The 21,435-nt window shown below is 46.7% G+C and overlaps 1 protein-coding gene across 3 annotated transcripts in view; it reads right to left on the bottom strand.

Annotated features, from left to right (window-relative positions):
• The window catches only part of DOCK1 (dedicator of cytokinesis 1), a 526,850-nt gene that overhangs the window by 43,083 nt on the left and 462,332 nt on the right, over nt 1-21,435 (bottom strand). For all 3 annotated transcript variants that reach the window (XM_082673365.1, XM_082673366.1, XM_082673367.1), the window contains exons 39-40: nt 7,029-7,118; nt 6,054-6,158 (exon numbers count right to left, since the gene is read on the bottom strand). In XM_082673365.1, the coding sequence (XP_082529491.1) occupies nt 6,054-6,158; nt 7,029-7,118 (195 nt within the window). The remainder of the gene's footprint in view (nt 1-6,053; nt 6,159-7,028; nt 7,119-21,435) is intronic.

Genomic DNA, 21,435 nt, shown 5'->3' with positions numbered 1-21,435 from the left:
TCTCACCATTATTATTCAACATAGTTTTGGAAGTCCTAGCCACAGCAATCAGAGAAGAAAAAGAAATAAAAGGAATCCAAATAGGAAAAGAAGAAGTAAAACTGTCACTGTTTGCAGACGACATGATACTATACATAGAGAATCCTAAAGATGCCACCAGAAAACTACTAGAGCTAATCAATGAATCTGGTAAAGTTGCAGGATACAAAATTAATGCATAGAAATCTCTTGCATTCCTATACACTAATGATGAAAAATCTGAAAGAGAAATTAAGGAAACACTCCCATTTACCATTGCAACAAAAAGAATAAAATACCTAGGAATAAACCTACCTAGGGAGACTAAAGACCTGTATGCAGAAAATGATAAGACACTGATGAAAGAAATTAAAGATGATACCAACAGATGGAGAGATATACCATGTTCTTGGATTGGAAGTATCAATATTGTGAAAATGACTATACTACCCAAAGCAATCTACAGATACAATGCAACCCCTATCAAATGACCAATGGCATTTTTTACAGAACTAGAACAAAAAAATCTTAAAATTTGTATGCAGACACAAAAGACCCAGAATAGTCAAGGCAGTCTTGAGGGAAAAAAGCGGAGCTGGAGGAATCAGACTCCCTGACTTCAGACTATACTACAAAGCTACAGTAATCAAGACAGTATGGTACTGGCACAAAAACAGAAATATAGATCAATGGAACAAGATAGAAAGCCCAGAGATAAACCCACGCACCTATGGTCAACTGATCTATGACAAAGGAGGGAAGGATATACAATGGAGAAAAGACAGTCTCTTCAATAAGTGGTGCTGGGAAAACTGGACAGCTACATGTAAAAGAATGAAATTAGAACACTCCCTAAGAGCATACACAAAAATAAACTGAAAATGAATTAGAGACCTAAATGTAAGACCAGACACTATAAAACTCTTAGAGGAAAACATAGGAAGAACACTCTGACATAAATCACAGCAAGACCTTTTTTGATCGGGCTTCCCTGGTGGTGCAGTGGTTGAGAGTCCGCCTGCCGATGCAGGGGACATGGGTTCGTGCCCCGGTCCGGGAAGACCCCACATGCCGCGGAGCGGCTGGGCCCGTGAGCCATGGCCGCTGAGCCTGTGCATCCGGAGCCTGTGCTCCACAATGGGAGAGGCCACAACAGTGAGAGGCCCGTGTATTGCAAAAAAAAGAAAAGAAAAAAAAAAAGACCTTTTTTGATCCACCTCCTAGAGTAATGGATATAAAAACAAAAATAAACAAATGAGACCTAAAGAAACTTCAATGCTTTTGCACAGCAAAGGAAACCATAAACAAGACAAAAAGACAACCCTCATAATGGGAGGAAATATTTGCAAATGAATCAACAGACAAAGGATTAATCTCCAAAATATATAAACAGCTCATGTAGCTCAGTATTAGAAAAACAAACAACCCAATCCAAAAATGGGCAGAAGAACTAAATAGACATTTCTCCAAAGAAGACATACAGATGGCCAAGAAGCACATGAAAAGCTGCTCAGCATCACTAATTATTAGAGAAATGCAAATCAAAACTAAAATGAGGTATCACCTCACACCAGTTAGAATGGGCATCATCAGAAAATCTACAAACAACAAATGCTGGAGAGGGTGTGGAGAAAAGGGAATCCTCTTGCACTGTTGGTGGGAATGTAAATGGATACAGCCACTATGGAGAACAGTATGGAGGTTCCTTAAAAAACTAAAAATAGAACTACCATACAACCCAGCAATCCCACTACTGGGCATATACCCAGAGAAAACCATAATTCAAAAAGACACATGCACCCCAATGTTCATTGTAGCACTATTTACAATAGGCAGGTCATGGAAGCAACCTAAATGCCCATCAACAGACAAATGGATAAAGAAGATGTGGTACATATATACAATGGAATATTACTCAGCCATAAAGAGGAACGAAATTGGGTCATTTTTAGAGACGTGGATGGATCTAGAGACTGTCATACAGAGTGAAGTAAGTCAGAAAGAGAAAAACAAATATCGTATATTAATGCACGTATGTGGAACCTAGAAAAATGGTACAGATGAACCGGTATGCAGGGCAGAAAGTGAGACACAGATGTAGAGAACAAACATATGGACACCAAGGGGGGAAGTGACGGGGGTGGTGGTGGTGGGATGAATAGGGAGATTGGGATTGACATATATACACTAATATGTATAAAATGGATAACTAATAAGAACCTGCTGTATAAAAAAAAAATTAAATTAAATTAAAATTAAAAAAAAAAAAAGAATTCAAGAGAGCCTGAGATTAAGGTGGGGCCTCAGAGCCTGAGCACGACTTTCCAAGCTGGCTCCTACGGGTCACAGCCAAGAGATGAGCAGAACCAGAGGGGAGAGGGTCCAGACCAAAGCAGAGGCACCCAAGGCTCTGGGCCTCCCCTGGTGCTGAGAGGGTGGAGGTGGTGGCTGGACTCCCCCCCTGGAACGTTTGCAGTTGTCGTGTGCACAACGAGCTGTCAACGGATGACAGGGCAGAGCATGCAGCGTGTTCCTCCTAAAGGCTGGAGTCTGTCCCTCTCAAATGCCACTTCTGTCACCTCCACGAAGTCTGGAGAGTGCACCTGGGGGCTGTTTTGGGTGGCTGGGCTGGGCGACCTCGAGGGAGGATGATACGTAGGTAAGCATTCCTCTCTACTCAGGCTGTCTCACTGAGACCTGTCTCGTGACTCTGTAAATGTGTGTCAGGAACGTTCTGATTCCAAGACGGCACTGGTCTCCATACCTTCAGATATTCAACAAGTGTGTTCTGAGTGGCAACTGAATCACAGAAAGGTGTCAGTGGGTAGTGTGATGCTGCAGCTGGTTCTTGAAGCCCTCCACCTCCCCCCACCCATCTTCTTGCCCCATCTTAGGGCTGTCTCAACATCAATGAAAACTGCCACAAGGTTTTCCTTGTTGCGAGGAGCAGAACCCACAGAACCCGAGAAACAGGAGGCTGGGGGCTCGTGCTTCTCCTCCTTGGACTTGGTTGCTGTTTCATCAGGGACCCTGGGCAAGAGGGTCCAGGCCAGCTGGTCATGAGTTAGGGGCAGCCCTGTTATCTTCCCTGACCCTGGACGGATGCCAGAGTGCAAGGGTGGGGGGGGGGAGAAAGGGGAAGAGAAGATACACAAACAGATGCGTCCTAGAGCCTCAGCTCAAAGCCAAATTAAAATCTGTCTAATTAATGAATTTTCACAAAAACAGAGCCCCTGTGGCATTCCATTTATCCCCTTCCCTAGTCCAAAGTTATTCTGAGTCCTTGTAAATCACTAAAGAAGGAAGAATTTAAAATGTTTTTTCACTTTGTGCTTAGGTATGTCTTAAAGTACCCATTACAGGAGAAAAATGTACTCTTTCTTTAAAAAAATAATCTGAAGCAGAAACCAAAATACTATGTGGTCTTAATTAGAAAGATAAATATAAACACACAGCACGGGCACCTGCAGGGCTATAAAAAGCCAAACATTTCAGAAATTCAGGGCGATTTAATGTATAACAGGCTACTGGGAAACCAGCATGCATTTATTATGCGTTACCCTAGAAGGAAGACGTAATACTAAGAATGTATATAAAGGCTTTAACAGAAAAACACTAGTGAGTTACAGATGAACACTCTAATCACATTTTCTAGAAATGTCAATTACTTTGCATTTTGAAGTGGTCCTTTCAAGCCTGAAAACAGGAGGGAAACGTACAAATAGTCAAAGATATTTACTCCTTGTAAGAATCATAAATATTCATACAAATGCAAAAAAGCCCATGCGATCAATGTTTAAAGCAAAACAAAGCAGAGGGGGCAGCGAGTCAGTTCTCAGAGGCTGTGCTCCTGGCACTGAATGAAGTACACAAACATCCCACCCACTTTTTTGTAACTGCTAATGTCATTGTCAGATGGAGCCCCGACAGGTAATCTGTGAAGCGTAATGAATGTATTGCTATAGGCCCACAGAATTATTCGGGGGTGGGGGTCAAGTCAGTTCCATATTAATCAAGCCCGTTAAACTCGTTATTCGTACTCTGCATTTTGTCCTTGTGACGGGCAGGTGACCCAGCACAGTCCCTGGAGCATGGATCTCATGTGACCTCCCAGGACAACCCTGGCATCAGTTGGCTTGGGGGCTGCAAAATGCTCACCCCGCCCTGCTGCCAGCTCAGGACACCAGGACAGAGCCGTAGAGGCCTTAAATTACGGCACCGTCCAAGGAGGGCCACACACACTCTACTCCCAGCACAGCACAGGTCAGCTGTGATTTAGGGCCTGTCCCTCCCTCTCAGTCTTTCTTAGAGACACACACACACACACACACACACACACACACACACACACACACACGGAGGCATATGTACAGATTCACATACATTAATTAAAGCCTTGAGCAACAGTAGGTGACTTCAACTCCAGGCTCATTATCCCCTTTGGATTGGCTTTTTACTTAAAGTTAATTTCAAAATCCTCCCTAACCTCTATCTTAGATGCCACAGCTGCACGATGAAGGTGTCGGTGTTAAGGAGAGACTGACCAGCAGTGACAGGGACAGGCCAGATGCCCCAGGCACCCAGCCAGGACCCTGCGTGAGCATATCAACTAACAGGTCACACCTTCTGGAGCTGGTCAGCCCTGCGAGGGCCACTTGCTGAAGTTCCTATACAGAATGACAGGTCCTCACCAAGTAAGTCCTCCCTGCTGGTGCCAGAGGGAAGGGACGTCTTATACTATCAGGGCCTCCTGTGGGATCAGAAACACCAGGGCCAAAGGAACACACCTCTGGGGCTACAGAAATCTCCCAACTGGATCTAACTGCCCCAGACAGGTGCGCCCTAGGCAGAGAGCTCCTGCTTCTCTAAAACCAGAAGGATCACGCATGGTCTCCCAGGATAAGAGAAAACCAGGTGACATTAAAAAAAAAAAGGTCATAAGAAATGACAGGAAATCATGGTCAATGGCATCCAAGAATGCGTTTTTGAGAAACTTTAACAATCCTACTAGCAGGCTGGGCAGCATTTATTTACACAGTTTCTGGCCTCCTGATTATTGGGTGACTTGGATGGTGATCACAGTATTTCTTCCATCATGTGTCAAAGAGCACATGCCTGTCTCAGAAATGGAGTATGATTCTGAGTTTCCAGCACTGGGAATCCATTTCCAGTTTCTCATATAATTAAAAATACTCATGTTCATCGCAGTGTTATTCATAATAGGAAAAAAGAGCCCAAAGTCTATCAAAGGACGGATGGATACACAAAATGTGGTACATCAGTACGATGGAATATGACTCTTCCATAAAAAGGAATGAAGTTCTGATACATGCTACCACATGGGTAAGCCTTGCAGACATGATGCTCAGGGAAGTGAGCCAGACACAAGAGGACAAGTTTATATTCTTCCACTTAAATGAGGTCCCTGGAACAGGCAAATTCTGAGGCAGAAAGTAAAAGCGTGTTTGCCAGGGTCTGGCGGGGAGGGGAGAAGGGGGAATTATTGTTTAATGGGATAGAAGTTCTAGTTCGGGAAGATGAAAAAGATCAGGAGATGGATGGTGGGAATAGTTGCACAACGAACTAAATAAACTTAATGCCATTGAACGATACACCGAAAGAGGGTAAATTTTATGTTATGCATATAGATCTTACAGAATTTTTTTTTTTTTTTTGGCCGTGCCACGCGGCGTGTGGGATCCTAGTTCCCTGACTAGCGATTGAACCTGGGCCCCTAGCAGTGAAAGTGCGGAGTCCTCACCACTGGACCACCAGGGAAGTCTCCAACCATAATTTTAAAAATACAGATAAATGTCTGAACAGGAGTTCTATTTGGGAAAAATGAGATGGAAAGTTTATATGCAATCAAAAAATATGATCAGCCCCTCTCTGGCACCGTAAGTCAAGCACAGAGCTGTTAAAATAATACAAAGAGTCGGACTTCAGATGCGAAGTCCAAATTCTTCCTCGGAAAGGGAAGAGGCTCGCTGCCCAGGGAGCAATCCTGACCCAATCAAAACAGAATCCAAAGTTACCCGAAGGAACGTGGGGAATCCTTGTCCGTAGTAACCGACAGCAAAATAGTCAGGCTTGGGTCTTATCACCTTGACGATGTTTTCATAAAATTGAGCCTGTTTTTTCTGAAAGGAAGAAAGGAAATGCATTTCAGGTTTGAATGGAGTAGTTGAACATCCATGCATCTGGATTCTTCCAGCTTTGGCAGTTCTAGTGGGTGAGAGGGGGAGAAGGTGGGGGAGTGGTGCTGACGCAGGCATTGAATTTAATCTCACCACGAAGCTTTGACAGTACTCCTCACTCACCCTCCAACATTCAGCAGGGGAATTTGACCAAAAAGCCAAATTCAGCAACCAGTTGTGATGTATAGGTGTTTTCATAACCAAAGAGGCACCAGAGAGATGGTTTTTCTTCTGATTAAATGTCTGATCTTTAGGATTTTTTTAAAAAAGGTATCAGTCAGATAATGGGATACATTTCAAGAGAATTTAAAAGGGCAGAATTCTGTTCCACATTCATGATACACATCACAACATCATAAGTCGATCTGCTGAATACAAAAACGATACAGCAGAGAAAGCAGTAGTTAGAAACCGATAGCTTCTGTGGCAGGAGAAAGGTCTGAGCTAGCCTCCATCCGTCCCCCTCTTGTGGACAGGCTCACAGTTTTAAACGAGTGGAGACTCCTGGAGACCTTTGGGCCATCAAGACCAACGTACACCTAGACTCAGTAGTTGTTCACATATAAATCGTTCAGAGGCGTCTTAGAGTTTGGTTACAAAAGCTCACTGGGGAATAAAAAGTGGATACTCGTGGGCCAGAAAAAGCTCACTGGGGAATAAAAAGTGAATACTCGTGGGCCAGAATCAACCAGCAAATAAATCAAGTGTCCTCCTGGACAAAATGAAGGAGAATCCCAACGTTCAAAGGAAAAGAAAAATTCCAGAAGAACAAGCTGAGATTGCCTGTTCATTTAAAGAGAAAGAAAGACCTACCAGCAATTCGCTAAGTTGTTCATAATCGAATATCTCGTTTTCATACTGTTCAGCCAGTTCCTTGCCCAGGGCGATGGCCTCTTCCCACATCTGTGAGGGAAAAGAAAGCAACAAGGGAAAGAGAAACTCAAACCTGAATCCTGTGGTCAAAGAGTAATATGCCGCAACACAACTGTTCATGATGAAACAAGCTGGAAATACACTCGCTTAATCTGAAAGCACTGGAAAAATACAGATATTTTCTAGAGGCTCATGGCCTTTGGCTCGGGCATCAGTTGACCGAACTGGTCAGCTACTGGCTCATCAATCATGCTGGCCACTGCCCCTGGTCGGAGCAGTCAGCCGGCCAGTCCTGCCTCGCCTGCTGCTGGCCGCTGACATCCATCTGTCGGAGCAGCCGTGGAGCTCAGAAAGGAAACCACAGGGCGAGGTTGAGAGGAGCGTTTGCGTAGAAACCACAGGCCTGATTTTGCTACTTTCCCAAATCATCCCATTTAATAAGCTCTATGTGTCAGTGGTCAGAAAGACAAGGATCTATTTCAAATCTAAATGAAGGCTTGCAAGGAGTTCGTGTTATGTTTGCAGATACCGTCAGGATGTAAAATCTGCCATCGTTTCGAAAGGGAGAATTTTTTACGGTAATGGTTTAAAAGTGGGTTTCCCAATCAGGTAACGTTTATTAAAATGCTGATAAACTTTTGACACATGTGGATTAATTTACTGATACATGTGGTAGGCCTGAATTTCCCTTGTTTTCCTTGGGAAAAATAAATTACAGTGGTTTACTTGAAAAGAACATGGAAAATATGGAGGAACTATCTCCTCCAGAAAGCTTTCCTGGGTGCCACCTACAAGACCCAGGATTCCCCTACTAAAAAAACTTTGGGTAATGTACTGAAAGTGGAATGCTCCTTTGTCATTCCTCCTCAGGGACTATAAGCCCCTTGAGGGCAGGCCCTGAGCATTAACAAAACCTCTGGACCGTATGGAGCCCAGGACCTGCTCAACAATGTTTCTCAAACAGAAATGAAGGTTATTCACTTAGAATCAGGAAAGTGTCACACCACCCCACATACTGGGTCCCCAGACATGAATCGCTCACTTCTCCACTGGAACCGTCCCCACAAAGTGGTAGCACTGTTAGGGCAGTGACTGCAAGCTTATTCTACCTCCAGCGAGATGCCACCTGCATTGTCTTGTTAAAGTCCTTCGCCTTGTCAGGTGGGTATCTTTATTACACCTGGTTGGCAGATAAGGAAGTTGGGGATCAGACAGGTAAGTTACCTGCCCAAGGGCACACAGTGCGGTGTACTCGCCCCAGCTTGGTCTTTTTCTGGAGTTCTTGCTCTCGATGAATTAGCTGGAGGTGCTATAACAAAATCCCATACAACAGGTATTTCCTTCTCACAGTTCTGGAGGCTGGGAAGTCCAAGATCAAGGTGTAGGCAGATTCAGTTCTTGGTAAGCGTTCACCTCCTGACTCATAGACAGGCACCTTCTTACTGTGTGCTCACATGGCCTTAGGAGAGATCTTTCTCTTCCTCTTCTTATAAGGGCACTAATCCCATCATGGGGGCCCCCCACCCTAATCATGACCCAATATAAACATAATTACCTTCTCAAAACCTCACTTCCAAATATCATCACATGGTGGTTAGGGTTTTAACATATGAATTTTGGAGGAATGCAAACATTGAGCCCATAACAATGACCATGTGCCAGCACTTGCAGCTGCCCCGCACCCCCTCCTCCTAGAATGGGTTTTAAAGGATGGTAAGCTAGTCCCTAACTCCAGGCTCTCACTGAGAACACAGGGAGCCGGGTCCCATAACTGGCATACCCTTGGCACTGAACCCTCACCTGCCTGCCAGTCTTTGCCTTTTCTTAGTAGAACCACACTATCAAGGACCTTACTTATTACTGAATCACCCAATAGACTTAAAATGCTCTTTACATAGCTGCTACTTAAATAAACCATCTGCTATTTTTGATGAGAAAAAGCTATTCTGAAATTGCATTTTAATACTTTGAAAGTATTAAAAATAAGCCCAGAGTAGAAAAAGATTTCAGAGTTAGGACCAGCAGCCAGGGAAGAGAGAAAGTGGCTGAGATGCTCTTCCTAGAACCACACACTTCGCTTCCCAAGAAACCCTACCTGTCTCCTTCATCCTGCTGAAGCTTTGCATCCTTTGAATATCTTCATCTGTTGCTCCAGCTAGCGCATGCCCTTTGCCAGAGCCGAAGCTCATATTTCTAGGAAGAGGGAGCTTCTCCACTTGGAATGTTTCTTTTAAGCTCCAGTGACCAATTCCTCCCTTAGTACATTTCCATTTCAAAGAAATCATTACCTTTAGTTGTAGTTCTCATTCACTCGATTGATTTTTCTTTAGTTTTCTGCAAGCTAATACACCACTCTCTTTGCTGCCCAGAATCTTAGGGCTTCTAATTCACTGCTTAATCTATTTTTATCCTAAATGACAGACGAGATGCTTTAAACTATCAAAAGTAATTGTTTTTAAAAGAAATATGTCTTGAATAAATATTTTATCCAACTCACCCAGAGGTTACACAGTTGTGTTCTCTATCAGATTTTCTATAAATATACATTCCCCTCTCCACCCCCCTCACCCCGGAATGTTTTAAAGGATTCTGCATTAAGGAGATTTTCATCTACTTTTAATTGGCTAGGGCTCTACAGAGTGTGGGTTGCTCATATTTCCCGTGTGAATACCTTGGAAAATATTTCCGTGCCAGAGAGAAAACAGATTCAATATGATCGAGATTTAGATGATCTCGGTGGAAGAATCGCTTTAGCCTGTGTGATTGAATGCCCTACCCTGGCTCCATTCTTAGACAAGCAGTAGGCAGCCCCAAATGAAAAAGCACCCTAGCAACGCTCCGCTTTACTTTCTGATTTGAAATCCTTAGTCCATCTTACAGCATCCTTGGCCTTGTTCGTTTACTTCCAACACAGAGCACACTCTTCCCACCTCCTCTTTTTATCAGATGATCTCAGCTACATTCTCTTGAGATGATCACCTTTTCTTTCTGAATCTTTCGCTTCCAGGAAGTCCCATTTCTGCAAGTGTCATGAACAGAAAACTTTTTTTTTCTGATGAAATTCCTTCGTTAGTTCCAAGACTGAAGTGGCTGCAGAGCACGTATCAGCGATTGCTTTCCTACGGAGAACTGTGAGGTTGACGAGTGACCAGTTGGGTAGAATGACAACGTTGATCTAACAGGATTAGGGAGGCAGCGGATGAAAACCAAGATGGCAGCCTGGACAAACACCCTTTACAAATAATTCAGGCCAGTGATGACTCACCGGGATGTTGGTGTGCAACCGCGGTTTAACCCGCTAACTAGCTAAGTCCCTCACCAGTGAAGATGTTTTATGGGATGCTCTTATTGCAGTCATTCTAAAATTCATCTGGCTTTCCAGGCAGCTGTTGGGAAAAGAGTCATATTCAATCACCCTCTAAATTTCCAGTGCCCTGCACAGGAAATGGATGAAGAGCCAATGCTGTGGAAGATTCCAGAACACTGTTTCAGGGCCCTCAGCACTGGAGGGGACCCATGTGGCCCAGAACTAGCCTTATGCCCTGGCCAGTGAGTGCTTCACTGCAAGAATGACGTGAGTGAGAATCTCTTTCCAGTCCCTTGATGATGATGGGCTGGATTCCCCAGGAAAGATGTGTGTCATAAGTCTGGATGGCGACTCCAAGGGGTGTGGTCCAGCCGAGAGGAGACCCAGCCAGTCCCGGCGCTGCTGCAACCTCTTCTTACAGAATGGAGACTCCTTATGGGCACCTCCACTCTCTCTAGGCCTCCCCATCTCTCCCTGAGCCAAGCTGCATCCTGGGTCCTCCTGCAGTTCTCAGCTGATCTCCACTAATCTGAGCAAAGGCTGGACACTTTCTGAAGACATTTCTGAGAGTGAGTCAGGCCCCACTCTTCCAGCCCCTGCAATGGAGCATTTGCTCTGTGCTCTGCATCAAAGCTGCCCAACCGTGTAGTAACGACGCCACCCTCTCTCTGAGCGCACACATGACAGAGCCAGAGCCTGAGAAAGGGGGTCAGATGGGCTGGCTGCCCTCTGGTAGGGCAGGAAACCCAGTGGGATCTGGGACTTGGGCTGGACTTAGGAAGCCTTGCTGGAAAGGTTCTTACACCGACTCGAAGACAAATCCTGCCTTGTGGTGCAGTCAGGTACTCAAGAATTACTGACCATTGAAATCATGTTCCTTTTTTTCCCCACAGCAATTCTTTATTAGTCCAAATGGAAAATGGTTTGCTCAGTTTTAATGCCCCGGGGAAAAATGGAGAAGGCATAACTTTTTTTTTTTCCTCCTAAAAAAAAGGATTTTTTTCCTTTTTCTTTAAGCCAGGACATCTGTAGTTCTGCAAGCCCTTAGAAAGCCTAAACCAGACAGCAAAAGATACCGCTGCCTTTTCCTTGGTGGTTTGATTGGAAGGAGAAGGGACACATCCTGTCACTCATCCCCTCATTCTGTAGATAATTACTGGGCACCTGTGATGGGGGTGGGTTCAGGGAGAACAGAGAAGGAACAGAAGTGTACACATAGCTCTTGAAGGAGGGCTGGAGAAAGAAGAGAAACAGGCAGTAGCTGGCGAGGGGAGTCAGAACGAGAGAGAATTTTTTTAAAGATGGGAGAAATCATGGCATGGTTGTAGGCGAGTGTGTATTAGCCAGTGGAGAGGAAAACAGTGCTGCTTGTCAGGGAGAGGGCGGACGGGCCAGAGTGATGTCCTGGATGGGGTGGGGGATCCCGGGCTGAGTGGGGGAAGAGAGGCCTTGGACATGATCACGGAGGGCTGTCCCCGGGGCAGGAGGGTGTGACGGGGTCAAAGCTGCCCCACACAGCCTGGCTATCACTAGCTGGAAAATCAATTACTTTGAAAAAGAATTCACACGTGAGGGAATGGAGCCTAATCACTCCGGAGCTGCTCGAACTGCCTGGAAGGAAGTAACACCTCCCTGGACGGATCAGAAGTCACTTCCCTGCCAGCTTTGCAGCCACGTGAGGCTTGTTCTGCTCCCGGTGTCTGAGCCAGCCTGGTACCCGGCCCCTCTGGGCGTTCACACATCTGACATTGACCCCATTTGAGAGACACTGTGTGATCAGCTGACTTCAAGTCTCTGGAGCTGTCACCCGCCTCTCCTCATCCCCGCTGCCACCACCTTTCCCTGGGCCACCACAGGTCAGGCCTGGACCACTGCTCCAGCCCCCTCCACCCCCAGGGCTTCTGTCACCTTGGAGCCAAAATCACTCCCTGAAAAGAGGAAAATAAAGGCACCCTTGCCTATGTTCATAGAATCTCACTGGCTCTTGTGCCTCATGGGGTAAGTCAAATCTTCCGGAGACACACAAGGCCATGGACAGACTGGCTCCCAAGTTCTCTGCATCTGTGTCTCCCAGGACCCCTTCCTCACCCCCCCCCCCGAGAGACAGGCTTCTCGGCTTCTCCAGAAAAGCGAGATGTCTTCGGGAGCCCTGGTCTTGACCAGTGTGATTCCCAGTCTTTGGAATCCCTGCCCTCCCAGCCATCATCTGGCAAGCTTTGTCTCATTCTTCAAGACCCAGTTTATATGTCACCTTCTCAGGGACAAGGAAGTCTCCCCTTTCTCCTCAGAAGAGGGAATCATTCCCATACCTGTTAGGTAGGTTGACTCAGCGCCTACCAGTGCAACAGACCAGAGGAGGGTTTTGGTACTTACCTGCTCACGCCTCGAGGTGGGCCTTTGCCCTCCCGCCCCCCCTGCACCCCGTAATTCATGGATGCAGGTGGCACCTGGCACCCAGGAGGCTGGGTGGTAGAAACACGTGTGAGGGGTCCTGCAGGGCGGGGCGTGGGGCAGCAGGGCTGTTACCGACTCTAAACCTTGATTTTCTCATGCTCTGATCATAAATCGCTCTTTTTCGGGGGCGAATCATAATTAACACATGATCTCTGAGCACTGCAGCCAAATTCTTGCTAATTGAACAGATTCTGGCAAATGTCAGGATTTTTGAAAATTCTGGAAATGCTGAGAACAGACCAAGAAGAGGGTGATATGATGCTCGCACCTGTAATTCCTCTCAATGACAGCTGTGTTTTTAAAAGGAAACTCAGAGGATGAGAAAATGTCACCCCCAATACTTAGAAAAGAAATCCAACCATTTCATCAGAAGTGGAAACCTGCTTCCAAACCCCTATTTTTAGTTCGTGAGATGATGCAAGATGCCTCCTCTTTTGACTTGGGCACAAGGCAAAGTGCAATCTTCGTCAAGGCGAGGTTATTTTAAGGGAAAAGAAGACAGAGCTCCAGCTGAAAAGCATCCCAGAGCTTCATACATCACATGGGCTGTCGGCTACGTGCCCCCTTTGCTGACGCTACCAGGCTGCTTCCTGGCTTTCGAGGAGGTTAATGCTCATTAATACTGGCTCCCTCCCTCTGACTGCATTTTCCTGAGAGCAGGGTTTCCACTTTAGACACACCCTCCATAGGGAAGCCTGGTAACTTTCAGTGCAGGGCTTGAACTAAGGGCTTTACTGAAAATTACTAGGCCTCAACCAAACACAATAAGACAATTCAGAGCATCTTCAGGACAGAACGCTCGACTGCCACGATAAAACCCGACAGTGGGCTTCCGGAGATGCAAAAACAGGTGGTAAAAAGAGAAAGGAAAAGGAGCAAGGAGTACTTATTAGCCCAGGAAGGAAGAAGTGCAGAAGAATGAAAAGGGAAACAGATGGAAATGATGTTTTTTGGAGAGAAAGAAACAGATGAAAAGACCAAAAGCTGGGCTGAAAGACATTCAGAACCCTTTTAAACGGTGGAAAAGCAAAAGTAAAAGAATGATTTTTGTGAAGAAGCAATACAGAAAGATAACAGAACATAATTCAAAAACTGGAGTGTCCAATATGAAGGAGAAGAAAATCCATTCAGCATTGCTGCTTTCAGAGTACAAAGGCAGACAGACTTTTAATACAGTCTGACCCCAGTTTCTGGCGGGCGCCCTGGGGTGTCCCCGCAGGTGCTGGCGTCCAAGGGATGGGGTGGGAACCCGCTCCTTTAAGGGCCTGCGCTCACGGTTTCCAGGACACAAATCTGCCTTGGGTTCTGTTGGGAGTCCAGGCAGGAAAAGCCGGCCCGGGTCTTGGGAGAATCTGTCTTTGTTCCATCCACAACTTCTATAATGAAGGCAGCACGTAAGCCAAGTCAAGCCTGCGGAAAAGGCACCCAAGAGCGGCACCTCTGGAATGAGGACAGGGGTCTGCCCCTGGGGCTGCCGGGCAGGAGTGGGGGGCAGGGGGATGCCCTTCAGACGCTTCTGGGGCTCAGAGTCTGCGTCAGGAGGCCAGACCACACACGTGAGACAAATAAGCCCCATGTGGGCTTCCCTGGTGGCGCAGTGGTTGAGAGTCCGCCTGCCGATGCAGGGGACACGGGTTTGTGCCCCGGTCCGGGAAGATCCCACATGCCGCGGAGCGGCTGGGCCCGTGAGCCATGGCCGCTGAGCCTGCGCGTCCGGAGCCTGTGCTCCGCAACGGGAGAGACCACAACAGTGAGAGGTCCGCGTACCGCAAAAAAAAAAAAAAAAAAAAAAAAGCCCCATGTTAGGAACTCTGTGGAATGTCTGAGTGATGGTGGCCTTTTCCAGCGTTTGCTCAAGCATTGGCCAGAATGTGCTTAATTCAATAAAAATGACACTGTTAACAGTGGGGGAGGCTGCACATGTCGGGGATGGGGCAGGGGTACATGGGAACTCTCCATATCTGCTGTTCAATTTTGCTGTGAACCTAAAAACTGCTATTAAAAAACAGTCTACTTAAAAAAAGTGACTGAATACCCAGTCTGGGTGCAGCACAGGGCTCCCGAAGAGGGACAAACAGAAGTGTCAGACACAGCCTGCCCTGTCCCCAAGGAGCTCCAGTCAAAGCAGGACCTGGTGACCCAGGGGTGGACCCTGGCCCAGTTGCACTGCCATTACTGGGAGCTGCTTAGAAATGCAGAGCCTCAGGCCCCTCCCAAGACCTAGTGAATCAGAATCTGCATTTTTTTTTCTTTGGACGAACCATGCAGCGTGTGGGATCTTAGCTCCCCGACCAGGGATCAGACCTGCGCCCCTGTAGTGGAAGCGCAGAGTATTAACCACTGGACCGCCAAGGAAGTTCCCAGAATCTGCATTTTAACAAGATCCCCAGGGGACTCAGGGGACCATTAAAGTGTGAGATACTCAAAGGAGGGGATACAGGATACATAGAAATAGCTCCTGGCCAGGGAAGGGAGAGCCCAGAGACAGGACTCTCTCTGCATGGGGGGCAGGAAAGGCTCCAAGGTGGAGACAGCAAGAAAACATGCGTAGGAGGTGGGAAGGAGTCACCACAAGAGACAGCAGGTGAGAAGGGGCCGTTCCCATCCGGGGGAGACCACAGAAGGTCCCGGGGCTGGGAATCAAAAAGCATGTTCAGAAAGAGGCAAGATGCTGTGGGTGACGAGAGGGTAGATACATGGGCAGAGCCCTGCTGTAAGGGGCCTCACCTGCCAGGTAGAAGCCTGGATCTGCCTGTAGAGGAGGTTGGGGGACCTTGAGGTTTGGGCATCCTTGGAGCGATTCAAGCTATGATGTCATGGCCACTTTGTTAGAGCCCAGAATGGTGGCCCGGGGAGCAGAATGGCAGGGGTGGATGTGGGCGATGCATCTTGGACTGGGAGTCCAGGGAGGCTGAGAGCTCATGAGGAAAACACGCCGGATGAGCTGACTTCTGCTCAGAGACCCACATTGTTCAGCAGTGTCCCAGGTAGAACCTGGCCAAGAAGGTGCAGACCTTAGAGCTAGTCGGTCGGTGACACTCATCCCTGAAGGCACTTGGACACACAAATCACAGTGAGAAAACGTGACTCATCCTTAAGAGTTTGGGAAACTAATAATAAGATTATAATAGACTTTGGTCAAAGCACAGAAGAAAACAACTGAGAGGCATAATTCTAAATTTTGAAAATAAAATACATAAGTACCAGAAAACTCCATCTTGCTCCAACAAAGCTATGTTGCTTCTTCCTGATTTCTTATGGTTTATCTTCATAACTGCCTCTGTTTCTACTCTTTCCTTCCCTGCCTACCATGCCTTGTCTGTATTTCATTCAGAGGACCTTCTGTTCATAAAAGAGCCCCTCACATGCCCATCCCTCCAAATCCCCTAATGCTAAGAACAACCATACGCTGGACACTTATTTCAAATTACAGAAATGACACTGGGTCACAAGAAAAAAAATCCAATTTTGGTGCTTGTGATCATGCTTCCCCTTGTCATTCTGACATACATTCTATTATCTCCTGGCTTTGGTTCCCATTTCCTAATTCTCTTAGATTTATTTCAGTTTTTCAAAATATTCATTTAGTGTAAGGAATATATCCCAACGAGCACGTAAGCAATGCCGCTGCCTGTGATGACTCCAAAGGACATGCAGTAAAGCTTCGATCTACCAGCAGCCTGTGGATGGATGTGCTAGCAGACACCGTTCTCAACAAAAGCAAAGTCTTTGGCTCAGAGCAGTAGTGTCCAATGGAACCATCAGCCAAGATACATGTACAATTTTTCTAGTAGCCACATTTTAAAAAGTGGAATTAGGGACCTGGTGGCACGGTGGTTAAGAATCCGCCTGCCAATGCAGGGGACTCGGGTTCGATCCCTGGTCTGGGAGGATCCCACATACCGCGGAGCAACTAATAAGCCCGCGTGCCACAACTACTGAAGCCCACACACCTAGAGCCCGTGCTCCGCAACAAGAGAAGCCACCGCAATGAGAAGCCCGCGCACCGCAATGAAGAGTAGCCCCCGCTCGCCGCAACTAGAGAAAGCCCGCGCACAGCAACGAAGACCCAACGCAGCCAAAAATAAATAAATTTATTAAAAAAAAGGAAAAAGCTTTAAAAATGAGCAAACTCTTAAAAAAATGGAATTAATTTTAGTAATATTTAATATACCTGAAGTATTCTTTCAAATGGAATCAATAACACAAAATTAATGAGATGTTTGACAGGCTGCCATAACAAAGTTCCAAAGATTGGACGTCTTAAACAAATTTATTTCCTTACAGTTCTGGCGGCGAGAAGCCAAGGCCGAGTTGTCAGAAGGATGCTTTCCTCTGAGGCCTCTCTCCTTGGCTTGTGAGACAAATCCCCACCCTGTGTCCTCACCTAGTCCTTGCTCAGTGTGTGTCTTTGTCCTAATCTCCTCTTCTTATATGGAGTTCAGTCATATTGGATCAGGCCCTACCTCCAGATAGTCACCTTCCGAGGTACTCGGATTAGGGCATCAACATGAATTTCTGGTGGACACAGTTCAGCTCATAACAGGTCTCTTGTTCAGGCGGAGCCTTAGAAATCCAGTGCTGCTGTGCACTGACGGTGCGTCTCAGTCTGGACTGGCCGTGTTTCAGGTGCTCACGGCTGCATGGGTCCTGTGACTCTTGTAGCAGACAGCTCAGGTCGGAGCCGCCCATCATAGGAGGGCTGGCTCCCTGGGCACCTCTACCCAGAGGACCCCACAGTGAGCAGCCTTCCTTCAAATTCCCATGGGCTGAATCACTTGCCAACTATCACCCATTTCAAGATATTTTTTCCCCCAAGAATCGACAGATGAGTATGGATAAAGGAGATGCGGTATATAAACAATGCAATAGCACGCAGCCAAAAAAAGAATGAAATAATGCCATTTGCAGCAACATGGATGGACCTAGAGATTATCATACTAAGTAAAGTCAGCCAGACAGGGAAAGACAGATATCATATGATATCACTTGTATGTGGAATCTATGAAAATGATACAAATAAACTTATTGACAAAACAGAAACAGACTCACAGACATAGAAAACAAATTTATGGTTACCAAAGGGGAAGGGGAGGGAATAAATTAGGAGTTTGGGATTAACGTGTACACACTACTATATATAAAATAGATAACCAACAAGGACCCACTGTATAGTACAGGGAACTCTACTCAGTATCTTATAATAACCTGTAATGGAAGAGAATCTGAAAAAGAATATACATATGTACATATACACACACACACACACACACACACACACACACACAAACACACATATATAAAACTGAATCACTTTGCTGTACACCTGTAACTAATACAACACTGTAAATCAACTATATTTCAATTAAAAAAACCCAAAAAACAAAACTTCAGTCTGGGCACAGAGCACAGAAATGTGTGCATCTAGTCCTTCCCAAGGTCAAGTTCTGAATCTGCAGCAACGACCTCAGCCATTGTCTTATTCCAGAGAAGGCACGAAGGATGCTCTTTCCCAGAACACCGCATATACCCTACACCTGGCAGGTATAATAAGACCAGGTCTCGGTCTTGTTTCCTTAATGAATGTGATTCTAAATCTGGCATGAAGAAGCAAACTTTCCTTCTGCTGTGACTTCCTGCCACCCTGACTCCCCACCTGCTGAGACTTCGGGCGTCCTGGCCACAGGGAGCTGGAACCAGTTCTCAGGTGCAGCTGCCCCTGCACTGCCCAGCCCAGTCACGTCGTTCCCAACCCCTCCCTAACCCGAGGAAGAAATTCAACTACGGAGGAGCTGGCCCGGCACCAGGTTCTAGAGACAGCGCTATTCTCACATGTCCAGCTGTGGGAAGCTGTGTAATTGGGGGGTTAGAGGGAATAGTACCTTTCTAGGACACACATATACTTAGGCAATTTCCACGTGCCTTGAGAGCCCTAGGTTAGAACCCCGCCTCGCTTGTCCGATTCAACGTCCTGGTAGTTTACCTGGTTTACCTGGTAGATGCAGGCGCTACGTACATTGCCTTCCCTTCCGGGCACGTCCCCATCCACTGAAGCTCGTTGTGGCCGCGTGATCTGCTTTAGTCAATGACACGAGCACAAACGCATGTGTCATTTCTGGGCCGAGTGTGTAGGGGCCGGGCAGTGACTCGCTGTCCCTCTGAGGCTGCATTCCTTTGTGTTGGGACCTGCGCTCACCTGGGTCCCCAGCAGTGAGGAGGGACCGGCAGCAGGAGTGAGAAATCAACCTGGGTTGCGTAGCACCACTGAGACGGTGAGAGGTTGGAACCCCAGCAGATTCCAGCCCGTCCCAGCTAATACAGAAGATGGATACTTACTTCCTTCTGTTAATTTTTCCCCAGGAAATTTAATGCTCGTTGATGTTAAAACGACTTTTTTTTTTTTTTTTTTTGCTTCGCGGCTCATCATCCAGGTACTTGAAATTTTGTTTGATGAAATTTTCTCCCTCGCCCTCATGTTAGCCTCAGAAAGATGCGTGAACTTCCGTTTCTTTGTAACGTCCTCGTGGAGAAGTTATGGGCCTTCAAAAACGGCTTTTCAGTCTCTTTTGCCAGTACGCCTCTAACGGCTGCTGTGGAGACGATTCTCCTCAGTTTTGATTAACAAGTTCAATCAAGTTGAACATTCCTGACTCCAGGTGAGCTAAGTGCTCACTTTACCAGAGCCGTCCTTCTGTCTCCTCCAAAACACAGAAACACGTGAGAACATTCCTTCAGCCCCTTTCTCTTTCTGCCTGTAGTGCTTTATCACTTGAATTAGCTTTTTTTCGAAACCAGGATTTCTCAGCCTGGCCACTACTGACATTCTGGGCTGGATAGTTCTGTGTGGTGAGGGCTGTCCGCCATGTAGGATGTTGAGTGGCATCCCTGACCTTGACCCACTTGACGCCAGTCACATCCACACCCCCAGGCATGATGACCTGAAAGGGTCCTGGTTGAGAACCACCGTGCTAAACCGAACACGTTCATTGTTTTCCCTCCGTATGAGGCTACTCTGGCTAAAAACAAAACCAAACCCACTTGGTTCCTCAATTTATTATTTATTGAAGGCCAGCTGTCCTGCTGTCCATGAGCACCTCTCATCTGTCCGAAATCACCCTTAAACGCTGAGTATTCACTCCTTTGTTCCTGCATTCTTTCACTGATTTCTTTGTTCATCTAACAAACGCCCCTGTGTTACGTGCCCGGCTCTGAGAATTACATGTCTTGTGAGGGATTGCACGTGTGTGGCCTCTATCTTCACAGAGCTCATGGCCTATGGGAGACTCGCTAAAGAAACACACGTGCAAATCTACTGCTGCAAATTGTGGTTAAGTGCTATACGGGAAAAAAAGAGGCCACTGTGGGCATCAGAGCAGAGGTGACATTAAGCTGGATGAGGACAAATGAGCCAAGGTTAGGAGCAGCAGAGGCCTGCCAGGAAGAGGCAGGAAGGGCTGGGGTGCATGAGGACCCAGAAGGGGTGGTGTGGCCAGAATTTAAGGAGCGAGGGAGGGAGGAGAGCTGAGATGTGGTGGGAGAGATCTCGGGGCCAGCGCTGTCAGAGGACGTGAGAACCCACAATGACTATCAGCGAAGGCACACACTCTTTCAGCCCCAAGGACCTCTGGCCCTCAGGCTTCCTGGGCCGCTCTGGGGTCCCACCTCCTCTGGCCCCAGACTTCCTGGGCCGCTCTGGGGTCCCACCTCCTGTCCCTTCCGTAACACCTGATTACCCTTCTCAAAAACATGATAAGCCAGAAAGCCACTGGGGGAAGGAACGGCTCCACTTTTCTAGCAGTCTGTCGAGAAGCAGAATTCCCCTGGCTAAGCTAATAAAATTTTAGCAGTTGGCCTTAATTGTGAAACCATCTCATTTCTATGAAGAAATATATTCTGCTTTGCTATAGGACCAGGTATAATTCACAGACCATTTCCAAGTGGCCTCTGGCCAATCCTCATGCTATTCTGAACATTTTGATTTTTGTCCCATGTCAAGGACCCCAGGGAATAAATAAAACACACATGATCTCCTCAAAAGGGTTTGATTTATGTCGACAACCACAAAAAGGGTCAGCCACCATCCTTTCCCGATGTGGGTGCTGCTGGGAGTAGAACTGGGTCCCCCCACCAAAAGATATGTTGAAGTCCTAACCCTTGGTATCTGTGCATGTGACCTTATTTAGAAACAGGGTCTTTGGGCATAATCAAGTTAAGATGAGGTCACACTAGATGGCGTGGGCCCTAAATCCAATAATCGGTGCTCTTAGAAGAGGAAGATTTGGACACAGTGACACACAGGGAAAAAGCCACACGAATACGGAGGCAGAAACTGGAGTGATGTATCTACAAGCCAAGGACTGCCGGCATCACCAGACACTGAGAGGCAGGAAGCAGATTCTCCCCTTAAATCATTCTCTCTCAGAGAGCACGGCCCTGCCGACACGCTGACTTTGGTTTTATAGCCTCCAGAACTGTGAGAGAACAGATTCCTGCCCAGTGGGTAGGCCTACGTTACCGTAGCCCTAAGAAACGAATACAGGTACCGTCGTGGAATTCTCTGGTAACTTTTCTCAAGGTAAAAAAGTA

The sequence above is a fragment of the Grampus griseus genome, assembly GCF_964374135.1.
Source record: "Grampus griseus genome assembly, chromosome: 16".
Lineage (NCBI taxonomy): Eukaryota > Metazoa > Chordata > Mammalia > Artiodactyla > Delphinidae > Grampus > Grampus griseus.
The sequence above is the reverse complement of the archived record's forward strand: the minus strand, read 5'-3'. Positions and strand labels throughout refer to the sequence as shown.